This window comes from Malaclemys terrapin, chromosome 3 (assembly GCF_027887155.1).
Source record: "Malaclemys terrapin pileata isolate rMalTer1 chromosome 3, rMalTer1.hap1, whole genome shotgun sequence".
NCBI classification, from domain to species: domain Eukaryota; kingdom Metazoa; phylum Chordata; order Testudines; family Emydidae; genus Malaclemys; species Malaclemys terrapin.
In genome coordinates this window covers 99,157,084-99,171,415 of record NC_071507.1, presented here as the reverse complement: position 1 = coordinate 99,171,415, position 14,332 = coordinate 99,157,084, and the positions used below count along the sequence as shown (strand labels likewise).

Genomic DNA, 14,332 nt, shown 5'->3' with positions numbered 1-14,332 from the left:
TTTATGCTTTATAGAATGAGGCTGGACAGCCCTTACCAATACTTTCTTTATTATCTTAATTTAAGTTGCTTTACTTGTTATGGAGAAACAGTAGCTCCTCCATAGTTAAGATTGTAGCCAGCTTCCATTATGCTCTAGATTACATTACATTTCCTTGAATACCAATGAAGCACCTGTAGTACGAAAATATATGTAATTAGGCAAAAATATTAGCTACCATTCTTTAAATAGTTCTCAGTGATTTTGTAAATCCTGCTCTCAGTGATTTGAACAGTAAAATTTTGCCATTGATCTCTGATCATATTGTTATTGTCTGATTGCCGCTTCCTAAGAACACAAGGAAGTTCATTGTTAAGGTAGCTTCTTCTTGAGATCAAGTGGCAGTGGTCAGTGTTTTTAGATCTGTAGCTAGATATGTAGCATCGGGGGGTCTAGTCCATCTCCCCAGGTGGATGGGTTAAATATGAAGAGATAGTGTGCAGCTTCACCACAGCTGCTATCCAGCCATGACCATAAATAGGTATGGTTAAACCATGAGTGCCTTACCCCAGTACCTGTGGTATGGCTGAACCACTGATACCACACAGACACAGAGGGAAGGAACCACAGCCTCTCGAGACCTGCCATCTGATCCCCGGTGCCACATCAGAGTGACAGAAGGTTGTTGTGGTGTTTGCACAGAGGACTCAAAGCAGGCATCCATAACCTCTGGGGGAGGCTCTGCCTCTGCTCAGAGGGTGCCTTTCGCCATCCCACCGTGCACCCCTTCCTGGGGTGGCCTCCCCGGGCCGTCAAGCTTCCCCCCAGAGCAGGAGTAGGGAGAGGGACTCCGACATCCGGGTGCCGGCGCCCTTTGCGCGCATGCTCTACAGAGCCGCCGCTGGGTGGGTGAGGAGGCAGCGGCGGCAGGCAGCAGCAGTAGCAGTGACAGCTGCTTCTTGGGCGCTGCGCTTCCGCGTTGTGGGGCGAGAGGACTAGACAGGGGGCGGCGGCGGCTGGAGCAGGAGCAGGGCAGGAGGATGGTGGTTGGGGGGCGGGCCGGCAGCCAGCAGCAGCACCAGCGAGAAGCTCTCTCCTAAGGCACGCGCCGCACTGAAATTGACGCGCGGAGGCTGCTGAGCCGAAGGAAGGGCGAGCGTGAAAGGCAGGGACTGCGGCGGCCGGCCGGGGCACATGGAGGGCTAGCAGCGCGGCCACCGCTACCGCTATGTGAGGCGGGGTGGGCGAGAGGGGCCGAGGCCGTCGCTGTCACGTCGCAGTTGTACCGAGAGGCAGCCTCAGGCGGGGGCCAGGGGCCTCGGCAACGGGAAGGGCCCGGAGCGGGGCCAAGGCTGTGTGCGCGTCTGGGGCCTCGGCAGCTGCAGGAAGGGGGACCAGGTCGGGGGGAGGGGGTCATCTGAGGCCTCGAGAGGAGGAGGCGGGGGGAGCAGATTTACCTTCTAGGGGTCACTTGGGGTGCCCCGTCTCCGCACCGCGCCTTAGGCTTCCCCCTGCGTTAGGACTTCTCCTTCCCTGCCGGCTCAGGGGCTCGCCGTCTGCCTGGGTCCGCCCGCCGCCCTGCTTCTGGTTCCCTGTTCCTGTGAATGAGGGGAACCGCTTGGACAGCACCACTCGCCTAGCACCGCCTGCGCTGCAGGGCTCTCCGCTCCCCTCTCTGTGCGCTGGGGGCTGAGGCGGCGGGGAGCGCCCGGAAAAGGGGGAGGCGGCGGCAGGCAGGCAGAAGAACAGGGAGTCCCGCCGCCGAGACCATGAGGAAATTTAACATCAGGAAGGTGCTGGACGGCCTGACAGCGGTCTCGTCCTCCTCCTCGGCTTCCTCCTCCTCGCAGCAACAGCAGTCCGGGAACCGGGAGAGCGACATCCCGGAGACGCTCCAGTCTGAGCACTTCCAGCTCTGTAAGGTGAAGACTGTAGCCAGGAGCCCCGCTCGCAGCCCTGGGGGAGATAATGTAGCCATGATGGGCTCTGCAGGCTTTGGGCTCTTTGGTTTTCAATACCTACAATTATCTGAACCCCTCCACTCCTTAGGGATGGGGAGGGAATGCTGGGGGAGTTGTAAAGGGTTTGCTCGATCATCTTTTCCCTCCCTTGACAATTTCTGGATTGAATCTCTTGCCTCTAGGCTATTTCATGCACATAATACTGTGTCTGTTCAGAATAAGCTGGGGAGGGGGAAAGTGGAAAGTAGGGAGGAGAGTAATGGTACCTGGGTATAATGGAAATCTGATTGCTGTTGCATTTGAGTGATGGACTGGACGTATGGGGAACCTAACCCTTCACATTATTTGGAAGTGCATTTATCCTTTTGCACCTAAAATGGGCTGTAGACCTTTATGCTGGATTTGTTGGAGCTTGTTATCAAGTAGACACTTCTGATATTCTCAACTTGAGGTGGGAGAGAAGCTAATATTGTTAATTGCTGGTATAATTATTGCAGTTGAGTCTATACATATATAAAAGGATGATGCAGCAAATTAATCCAGCAGCTGCACGAAGAGGAATAAAAACTAATTTGAATATTAACACCCATCTTTATCTTTACAACATCCAGGGCCTACTTGTTATTTGGTTGGACTTGTTTGTGTATATTGCTTTACATTTTATCTAGTGTTCCAGGCATTTTTATCAGCAATTTAAAAGAGGTAAGGGATCTGGAAAGGAAAAAGCAGTGTTGAGTTAAATGGCCTTGTTTACAGTTACATTGTAATCCCTTATCACTTGCAAAATTATTGAAAGTTGAGAGGCATGGCTGTTTAACGTAACCTATTTAACCTCATTAAAGTAAAACCTGTGTGTGTGCATTTTTGAGGTCCTAAATCACCACACTGGCATTTGTATATTTATTTGTAATTTTAATATAAGATTTTTTTTTAAATAGAAAAGCTAGCATTTGTATGGTTTTATTTTTTCATTTGCATAGCTGTGATCAAGGTTAGATCACTATATTAAATATTTTTGTGTGAAAAGTGAGTCATTCAGTGAAACAGCACAATTCATTAATTTGAATCAATTATTGTCCGACAGTACAGTTAATTTGATAACTGCCCAAGTAGTAATTAAAATCCTGGCTAGTCAAAAATGGTAGCAATTCCAATAGCTTAATGTTAAGTATTGGTTTTTTGGGGGGTGGGATGTGTGATTTCTTTTAAAATGCTATCCTGGAGAGAGGATGTACTGTTCTGCTTGAGAGAAATGGGGATGGCTCTCTGAAGAGCAGTTCTAATGATTTGTAATAGTTTAATTTACAGTCCTGGCTGCGTTGTCAAGCTTCCCAGGAAACCTCTCATATTTTAATTGTCAAATGCCTTGTACACAGCTATAAACAAGAAGCCAGAGAATAGGGGAAGGGACAAAATGAAATGGAAGTAGTTGGTGGCTTTTTTAAGAAAAGAGGTAAAAATCAAATCCATTTTCAGTAACCATCTCTTATTTCATGTTCAAGGATGAATGGAATAGATTCTCTACCAGAAATTTTCTGTAATGAATTCAGGCTAAAGTGCTGTTTTGCATCAAATCTTTTTTCCTAAATGCTTGTTTCCTTACTGAAGTGCCATTAAAACTGAACCCCTCCTCCTAATACACTTTTGATTTTATTTATTTTTGGTCTGCTGCTTGACCCACCGTTACTTCACTGCTCTGACTTGTTAGACCGTACGCCATGGTTTCCCCTATCAGCCTTCAGCCTTGGCATTTGATCCTGTTCAGAGGATACTGGCAATCGGGACTCAGACTGGAGCTTTAAGGCTGTATCCTTTCATTCTGTTATAAAAAGAAAATCACTGTGCTGCTGATTGGAGTCCGGTCCTGGCTTATTCTTCTGCTTTGCTGGAGCTAGTGTAAGGAAGCACTCTGGAAATCAGATATGCATTTGCATTTGAAGGAGAGGGAAGAGGGAAAACTCTTGGTTGCTGTTGCTGGGTTCTGTCTTTTTTGTGTCTTTGTGTGTGCACACATCTTTTGAGGATATGCCAGTGCTGTGATGTATGGCTCCTCAGTTTCCACTATCTTGGGTTGGTATATGTGTCTGTGAAGTCTCTGTTGCGTTGGCATTTTTACAGCAGTTAAACACAAATCTGAGTAGAGGCCTGTACTAAGATGTGTTAAAGATTGTGGTGGTGTTGTCTTTTTGGACTTGAAAATCTTCCAGAGGGAAATGTTGGCTTCATGCTTGTTCATGGATTTTCTTCTGGGGAGCTGCTTTCTAATGCTGTAATTATTTGCCGTTTGTTTTTAAGCCACCAAAAGATTGTTTTAGCAGCACCATTTGATCTTCTAACAGTTATCTCAACACTGAGTAACTTGTACATTTCAAACTAGCATATGGAATTTGTAGCCTAAACCAACAATGACTGTGTTCTTCTGTGCTTAACAGTGCTAACTAAATAAACAATTAGTTGCATTTATTTGGTTGAGAAGGGGCCTAAATGTCTTTCCAAAAATAGATTGGAATTACCTGAACATCACTTAATAGGGGAATGTAGTCAATTAAATTTGCTATTATCCTGAAATCTACTTAAGTTTTGACATTTCTAGAAGCTTCAAATCATCTTTCTAGGAAAAGTAAGTTAATCCCTTTATAAACTGCAGGTAAATCTCATCTTTTTCTTGTTGTTGCTGCTGCTACTTTGTTACTCCTTGCTACTGCTTATAGTATTCTGGGAGTTGAGTAACATAACTCTATCTCCTTCAACTAAAAATGAAATACAATATTACAATACAATACAATATTAATGGATTTTCAGTCCTTTTTAAGCTCTCTTTTCAATTTAAGTTACATTTACAAAAAGTTAATTGTTATTTGAGAGATTCAGAGAGGAGAGAATTTTAGATATAAACTGAATGAGGTAAAATGTGTAAAAACATACAAAGGTGATGTTTTATTATTTATTGATGAATAGTGCATTGTTCATGGGAGCATCATATTATAAGGATAGTTTTAATAAAATGCCCTTATATGTAAATAGTATGTATTTAGTTATCTATTGAAGATATCTCTTACAGTTAGGTTGCTATTTGTTTCCTATAAATAAATTAGCAATACATGGCATCCCTAGGATTATAGTGAGGGTGATCTGTAAAAGTGGTTAAATGAAGAATATCTAATATCAGTGTAATAGTGCCTTATGAGTGTGCTTGCTTTTTAATAGGCAAGAGTAAGCATTCTTGGAGGACAAGCAAGTTTAGCTTGAGCAGCAGTATAAACGCAAATGTTTTGTTTTACTCTTTTGATATTTTAATGGAAATGTTGAAACAGCTGTACTGAACTAGTGAAATGGAGAAAAATATTTCAAAATGTGGTTCTTATCTGAAACATCTAACTGGTAAATCTTTGGCTAATGTTTGATATTACTTACAGGGCTTGAAAAATCCACTTGCTAAAGGCACTTAATTTTTGTCTGAATTGGAGTGGAGGGATAAACCAGTCTCTGCAGAATTTAAATCTTCACTTTTTGTTTTTGTTTGTTTATTTGTTAGAGAGGAGAAGCATTCCAAATATAAAACAATGTTTTTCTTCCTGAGTGCATAGGCATGATTCTGCTGTTAATAGCCTTCTAAAAGAGAGGGAAGTTGACCTTTGTTAGTTTTCACTGCTATTACTCAGAACCTTGCAGAGGGCAATGAAATTGACAAGAATATCTTTCACTGTTGATGATTTAATGAATACTCTGAACAGAAACATGGCCCAGAGCTACTCACAGGGGAACAGGACCCAAAAATGGAGCCTAAGTGAAGGTATTGAATAACATATTGAAAAAGACCTGTCTTTTTGTCTCCACACATTCTGATACCATTTAGATTGAAGTAGGGTGTCTTTCAGCTAGATGAGAAGTCTCCCCACCACATTGTCCTGAATCTAATTGGTGAGATTTCCCCTTGTCTTTTGTATTGGCCTCTAACTAGTAAATACTAAGTAAATTTTTAGGTTATGAAATCTTTCTAGTGTTTCATTATTACTCGTTGCATATTTCTAACTCTGGAGTTGTAATGACTGCTGTAGCTCATTTAAAGAATCAAATCAGTCTAATATCAAGTTAAATCCAATATGAGGTATAATGAGTAGGTTTTTAGGCATTTCTCTACCAATTTATATGGGAAATTCCTTTTCATGAGAGGGACTCAATGTTGCTTCTATTAAAATTTTTACATGACGCAGTTTTAAACAGGGTTCTAAGGGACTTTAAATTTAAAAAGGTAACATGATTTAACGCTTAAAACTGAATGGGGCCAAAATGTTTTACAAATCATGGGACTATCTAGTAATGAATATTATTCACCAATTTTAATGCTTTTTGGACATGTCTACGTTGAGTAGTTAAACCATTTTAAAAACTGTTCTAGTGAGTAGTTTTGAACTGCTCCAAGTTTTAAACTCAGTACTGGTTAGAGCTATGCATAGTGTGGGCTGGGTGTGACACCTTCCCTAAAGTTTTGCCATTTAATATCTGTCCATTATGGTCATGTGTGCACCTGGAATAAAAGGTATGTTTTTAGCACATTAAATGACTGTTTAAATATCAGGATTTAGCATACATGGTAGCATTAAAAAAATGCACCTTTTTTTGGGCTGTGCCACTGTAGCACGTCTGGTGAAAATGCTCGATGCTGACGGGAGAGAGCTATCTCCTCCCATGGAGGTGGTTTTATTATGCCAGCGGGAGAGGTATGTTGGTGGGAGAAGCTCCCCCGCCAATCTAGCAGTGTCCACACCAGTGCTTAGGTCGGTGTAACTTACTTTGCCTAGGCAGGTGGCTTATTCACACAAGGCTCTGCTATTCCATGGCCAGCTTGTTCCTTCCTTGAGCATCAATTGCATTTTGATCTTGTTGTAGTTTGAGAAACAGAGCTGTCCATAAGGTACTAGGAAGAGATCACAAAACTTACTTCTACTTGTGACCTTACGCAGTGTCTTCAGAGTGACAGACTAGTGCACAAGACCACTCCACCCTATAGTTCTGAAAATGTGGTTAAATATGCAACCTATTGGTTCTTATTAATATTTCCATAGGAGTTTGTTAGCAAAATTTGAATCAGGAACATTTCTAACAGGATTAATTAAAAAAAAATAAACTTTGTTAAGTAAATATCCTTGTGCAGCATTGTGCTAGTTTGAGAAGCTATTATTCACCTGAAATAGAAAACTATATTATCTATCTCAGCTCTTCAAATAAGAGGAACTCTGCTCTATAGCAGACTGAGTTGTTAACAAGTGAATCAGTCAGAATGGAGTCTCCGTAATTGTGTTTGACAGCTATGGACAGAGAAATGTGGTGACCTCACTCTAGACCTTTCAGAAAAATCACATGACTTTTTAGTAGATCGAGGCAGAAGATACCATGGTTCTTGTTGCCTTGTCTTAGTCCTGAGCACAGGAACTTCTCTATGCATTCTCTCCTTTCCAGAATTTCATGAAAGATAGAGAAAGATCTTTAATAGTATGCCATGTTCACAGATGAGACCCTAGTTCTTGCACTCGATAACTCAGTAGATTCTTTCCCTTCCCTGGATGGAAGAATCTGCTAAGAAATACTTAAGAATTTAGACAAACTTTTCTTAGTATCCTGGATGCTGCAAGGAAACTTTTAGAATATTTTTTACCTTTCTCAGTCATTTCAAACGCCTTTTGTTCAGAAATCACTCTACAGATCTAGCATACTCAGATTTGTCTAATATTTATCTGATAATACACTACCAAAAAATAAAACACAGCTGCTAGGCTTTCTCAATACTGGTCCTTTGGTGTCTAATTCAATAATGGAATTGTTGCAGGCCCTAGGCATGCCAGTGTCTTAGTGAATAAACCTGCTCCTTTTTCCCTTTCGTTCATGCATTTTAAAGATCATTAAAAGCTACAGCACAAAAGATCCAGGGAGTCCAATCTGTTGAAAACTTGATCTGGTTCCTTTAAGGGAGGCAAGGTAAAGTTAGTGGTTAGAGCCGGAGATTGTGAGGAGACCTGGATCCATGCTTCACTGTTGCTTATTTGCTCCATGAACTTGGGCATTTTTCTGTGCTTTAGCTGTGTAAAATCCTTTGAGATTCTCTCAGGACAAGTACTCCATAAATAAAAATTATTATTTACAAGCCTTAAAGCCTTCAGTTGCATCTCAGAGTTCAGTCTCTCTAACATTCAAGATACTCTTCCTGACTATGGTTATTTACTCTAGAAGATCTGCAGAAGTAGGGGCCTTTCAGTGGAATTACAACATTGTGTCTTCTGCATGGACAAAACTGTGTCTAGGACTCCATGGGATTTCTATATATCTATTCTTTCTTTTATTAACCACAGGAGACTTTTCTTCCTCAGGTGTATATACACAATACCCAAAAAGTAAAAAATTGGAGATCTGGATGCTCATCATATGGTCAAAATAATATACATTGAAAGGTCCAAGTTCTTCCAAATGCCAGACTCTTCTCTTGTCCTCTTCTTTCTGGCAGTGAAAGAGAAGAAAACTACCAAATCTTCAGTAAGTGAATGGCTAAACTTTTACATATTTGAGGCACAGAAAACTTATTTTGGTTGATTTAAGGTCCCTCTGCAATAGTCACATCTACAACATAGGCAAAAAAGACATACACTTGTGTTTTCAAAACATTTTAAGCTGAATGTGAAGTTTTTGATGCCCCTTCTGGCAAAAGAATGCTTCATGCTGTAGTACCTGAATAATCTTATTCTAGATTTTAATCTTCCTTTTTTTTTTTTTTTGTACAAACATTTTGACTAAATGTATAATTCTCCTTCAGAGTTCCACTGCTATTAAGATTTCATTGTTCTGACTGATAGTCCTGGGTGTAATAGAGGGAAGAAATGGCATATCGTGCTTTCCTCTGAACATCTACATCCGCCAAACTATTTCCTCCCATCTTTGGGTATTGATTTATTCTTTGTGTTGAAGAGAGACTAATCACTAACTTTCTTACAGATCATAGAAAGTATTTTAAAAGAACATTGTTAATATCCCCTTACATTCCCTGTGCATGTGAAGATATACAGTTCTGATCCCCACTTTTTGCCCCCCTTCAGGGAGGCAGACTGATGCTTTTCTTGTATTAAATAGCTTTAATTCTTTCCCACTGTCTCCAGGGAAATGGAAAGGGCTTAGTAGATTCATAGAATTAGTGGCTCTATATATTCAGAGTAAAACACTAACTTTTGTTTTCCATATAGATCTTTTCTTCTAATGTTTTAAAAAAATATGTTTTGAGGATTCAAGAATGTCAAATTAATTTGCCACTTTGTGGTGCAATAACCATTTTTTTTTATAATTGTCTGATGAAGGTCCTTTCTTATTCAGAGCAGAATCTGTGTGTGTGCCAACACAATTTTGGATGAGTATGTAATAGCACTGAGCAATACATACGTCTCAAAAATATGGTAGGTAATTGCAGAGCATGTTCTGACATCATGACATACTATTCTATTGCTACTGTTGTTTAAACTCTTGTACTCCTTCCTACTATTCATATTTGTTCAAAGTCCAAACAACATGGTTACAGAAGAGGTTTATGAGGGTGGAGCATATTCTAGAAGAGGATGTCCTCACTTAGCTTTGGAAAAGCAGTAGAATTTGCATCAGTTAGTATGTTTTTGCTTTATCTCTGAATTAAGGGCCTGGAACAATAGAAGTATGTTCAACTTGTATGTTACAGTGTGGGACTCCTGAAAAGCAGCACATGCAGTGTGGTAGTTGGACATATATACTGCTGAATGAGAGCCACAGAGTTTTGGCAGCCTGATGTCAGCATGGACTCCTTTTTTCTAGAAAGCTATAGTTTTGGTCTTGCTAATGTGTCCAGTAAGCAGATATGAGGTGACATTAAGATGAGACCTCACACTGCAGAAGGCACAGACACAATGAGAGAAAGGATATTAAATAGAGTCCCATTACTTAGAACAGTGTCTGTCAGAAAAGAGAAGATAATCAAATTTATAAACTAAAACCTTATTTCTGTAGTAGCTAGTATTTGAATGACAGTACAGTGATAAATGCTGTCTAAATATTTGTATAATACAAGACCATGGGTGAAGTTTTCATTCACTCCTGCATAATAATTATATGCTAATTGATTCTCATTTGAAGGATGCAGACCGCCCTTTAGGGTAACTTTGTGAGAATAAAGGTTACATTAGGTTTTTTTAATGGATGTCATATTTTAATCCCGTTTTGTTCTGTTGCTGTGCCTGGCCCATTCCCATCACAAGGTGACTGTGCTTTCCTTTTTGAGAAGGGAATGCTGGTATTTATCTTTCACTAAGGTGTGCTCTGCATGCAAGCATGATCCCACTCACTAGGAGACCTGATGTATTCACTCTGCACTGGCTAGGAGAACAAGAGACCCATGTCTGGTTGTGAACCAGAATTGTCTGCATGGCAGTACATTGCCTTGCCAGTGCTATCAGACTGTCTTGCAGCAACTTCTTAAATATAATTCCTGATTATTTCATTTTATGTTGAATCACAGTAGGTTCTTGAGTTGTGTTATCAGATCAACAGTCATAGTGAGACTATGCCAGTGGTTGTAATGCTCAGGTCAGCTAGTGATGTGTGAGGTGACCTGTATTTGTGTCATTTGACTTAGGCACTCTCTTAATTATGATCTTGCATTAAAATGTTTTTTCTTATTACTTTATTTGCTTTGTAAATTAAAATATTTGTTCACAAACCACCTTCACTGTTGGTTCAAATGTGAGCACCTACCCTTTTAAAGGGTTATGTAAAGATTTACTGGCATAAAAACCATTGACAATCCATCACAGTCGCACCCTGTACACCACTTTAAAAACTTGGGGGAAATGGCCTGGTGTGAAACAAAGCCCTGGAAATAGTTAAAATTGAAGCAATCATCCATTTCTTCTTCTTCTTCGTATGGCTGATGTAAATGTAGAGCAACACTATAATTTTACGTTCAGATGGCTAAGCCAGATAATTGCATCTGGAGTAGCAGAGTGTATTACAGTGATGCCTCCTTCATATTTGTGAGTTGTTATATAATCCATGGTCTGTTCTGGGTGACCAGTCACATATTGGAGAGTCTTTAATTTTCCATTTGTGCAGCAAGTATCCGCATCTACCACAGTTTGTGCGGATATGGTTTAGGGTAGCTCATGAGCTTCATGGGAGATCAAAGCCAGGGATCTTCTGCATCAGGTCTCTCATAAGGCGTTTATTTCTGACTTCTTGTGAACGCCATTCGGCTTTCCAAGCTTCATCAGGATTGAAGTTGCATTATTGAAGGTTAAATGTGTGGGTCCAAAAGGGCTTAAGCGACTTCAAGTGATGGTGAAGGATGTTGTTAAGGTCCTGGTAGATGGGAAGACGTACATTTTCCATGACCCTCTGGGATTCCCAGAGGATTGCGGCAAATGGATGAGGGAGCAATGTGTGACACCACTGGCAGCCCAGATGTTGGGGTCAACTTCAGGGTTCTAGTGATTGCATTGCAGTGTTTAGTTCGACATCAGCAAGCTGAGTATGACTACTTCTGGTCCTTACCGGTGCACAGTACTCAGCTACGGAGTACACAAGGGCCATCGCTGATGTCCGTAACACTGATGCTGATACCTCCCAGTTTGTGCTTGCCAGTTTCTGGACCACTAATTCTGTTGAATGGAAGCAGTGTAAATCTGTAGGCTGTGATGACTCCTATGTACAGTGTTTATAGGATGAGATAAGCATAGGGATTCATCCTGAAACCTGATTTCCCTCATTTTTTATTTAAACCCTGCAGCTCCCAGCCAGCGCTGGCTGAAGTCACGGATTTCGTGACTAAATCGCAGCCTTACCTATGGGCACAGAGTGATAGGACAAATGGCTGGAGGATCGTGATAGGACAGAGAAGTTGGTACTGCTCTTTATTTATGTTAAATTTAGTTTCCTTTCCTTTGTGGCCTTGAGAATGAGGACTAAGGGTTTTGCTCCAGAGCAGACTCCCACTGAGAATATGAGCCTTCTGATTAGAAGGTAGACCAGCGTAGGAAGTAGTCCATGGAAGAAGCAAGATGTCTGACCAGACACTTTAACTACTTGCTACAAGGGTAGCTGGGTCAGAACCCGGAGTAGAGGGATGGACTGGTTTTCCCTGCAACATCTCTTGGAAAACTAACTGGAAGACCTCAGACTCAAAGGGCTAGAAGGACTGTTGGGCCTAGACCAGGGCCATCAACCTGGTCTGAGATCCTAGGACTACTGGGTGAAAACGCTATGTTACCTGAAAGTGACCTGGCTGGAGGGCCAAGTCACAAGGCAAAAGGGGACCATCAGTGGGTCAAGACAATAGGTGTATAGAGGGGGAAAAAACCTGGCCATGCTGCAGCTAGCCACAGTGCAGTGCACCAGCTGGTGAGTCACTCACTGTTGTAATTAGCCACCACTTGCAAAGACAATTTTTTGATTTGATATTGGATTCAAACACGTTCCCTTTTAAAAAGTATATGCTAGATAGCTGCAGTAGTTCTGCCAAAAGAGATTCTGCAATACAAGTCAGTCAGAATTTATCTACCTTATAGGTCTTCAAAATGTTTGTTTTTAATTTTGCATTGCTGGAATTCAGGGATAGGCCTCTCCTAATCTCTTTGCTTTTAGTATTTCTGCTGTATCGGAGAGAGGCTCTAAGCATAGATGTTTTTCATTCAAGTGAATTCTGTCAGCTGAAATGTTGAGGAGTTAATGTGTAATGGTCTTGAAACATATGCTTTTCATTAATACAGAGAGAATAAAGTGTAAAAGAAGTTCTGTTTTAAGGTTTTTAAGCAATGTCAAGCAAAGCTGATCATGCCGATTACAGTGTCCAAAACTTGGCTTTCCATAATAAGAATGATGCTGAATACAGTTTTCTTTAAAAATAGATGCCAGGGCTGGTCTTAGGACATTTGATAAGGTGAAGAGCAGATATACGTTTTGCAAATCTGCAAAAGCAAGTGCTAAGCCACAGTTTGTCCCAGCTGAAGGCAAGAAGCTGGACTGTGGCCATCACAGAAAAGGAAGAGATTTTTATCTTGATGTAAATAGCAGCCAACTAAAGCACAAATGAATGTGCCCATTAAATCACTGAAGACCATGCAGGAGTTCTTCATTTTTGTTAACTTTTTTGCAGATTTTGGCTGCAGGCAGTTATGAAGGTCATGTACTTCTTTCAACTGATTGCACAGTTGCTGTTATTACTGTTTAGTTTTCAATAAAATCTTTAATTCACACACAAATTGAGTCATAATATATTACTAAATAGAACAGCAGAGCTGTGGAAGTATCAATCCAACCTGTATTTAATGCAGCATGGTGGTTTCAAGTCGTAATAACAAACAACAAAATTCTGGTCTTACTTGTGAAGGAGGCAGCACTTGTTCTGATATCTATAATCAATAGATGGACAGAAGTGCTTAATTTGCTTTTTGTTTACTTGTTTGTTACTGTATTTGGGTATCATGGAGAATACAGTAATAGATTTTGTGATTAATTTTCATTAATTTTACATTAACTGGATTAATGTACTTGGGTGCCATTAGTATGTATCCCCTCATGCAGTTAGCATTTGTTATATTTTCAAATACATTAATTTGTTTACAGAATAGTAATTCACCTTGTTGCAGTTGAGAACTATTTTGTTTTAGAGATACAATTATTAGTCATTTTAAAAAGTCATAGATTTCATAGATTCTAGGACTGGAAGGGACCTTGAGAGGTCATTGAGTCCAGTCCCCTGCCCTCATGGCAGGACCAAATACTGTCTAGACCATCCCTGATAGACATTTATCTAACCTACTCTTAAATATCTCCAGAGATGGAGATTGCACAACCTCCCTAGGCAGTTTATTCCAGTGTTTAACAACCCTGACAGTTAGGAACTTTTTCCTAATGTCCAACCTAAACCTCCCTTGCTGCAGTTTAAGCCCATTGCTGCTTCTTCTATCCTTAGAGGCTAAGGTGAACAAGTTTTCTCCCTCCTCCTTATGACACACTTTTAGATACCTGAAAACTGCTATCATGTTCCCTCTCAGTCTTTTCTGTTCCAAACTAAACAAACCCAATTCTTTCAGCCTTCCTTCATAGGTCATGTTCTCAAGACCTTTAATCATTCTTGTTGCTCTTCTCTGGACCCGCTCCAATTTCTCCACATGTTTCTTGAAATGCGGTGCCCAGAACTGGACACAATACTCCAGCTGAGGCCTAACCAGCGCAGAGTAGAGCGGAAGAATAACTTCTCGTGTCTTGCTCACAACACACCTGTTAATGCATCCCAGAATCATGTTTACTTTTGTTTTGCAACAGCATCACACTGTTGACTCCTATTTAGCTTGTGGTCAGCTATAACCCCTAGATCCCTTTCTGCCGTA

The 14,332-nt window shown here is 40.8% G+C and overlaps 1 protein-coding gene across 4 annotated transcripts in view; it reads left to right on the top strand.

Annotated features, from left to right (window-relative positions):
* The first annotated feature begins 1,462 nt into the window (after positions 1–1,462).
* The window catches only part of STXBP5 (syntaxin binding protein 5), a 182,196-nt gene continuing 169,326 nt past the window's right edge, over positions 1,463–14,332 (top strand). For 2 of the 4 annotated variants that reach the window (XM_054021715.1, XM_054021713.1), the window contains exons 1-2: positions 1,464–1,901; positions 3,649–3,746. In XM_054021715.1, the coding sequence (XP_053877690.1) occupies positions 1,749–1,901; positions 3,649–3,746 (251 nt within the window). In that variant the 5' untranslated portion in view covers positions 1,464–1,748. Of the gene's footprint in view, positions 1,902–3,648; positions 3,747–14,332 lie in introns of all 4 variants that reach the window. The other 2 variants (XM_054021714.1, XM_054021716.1) reach the window with 2 other exon arrangements.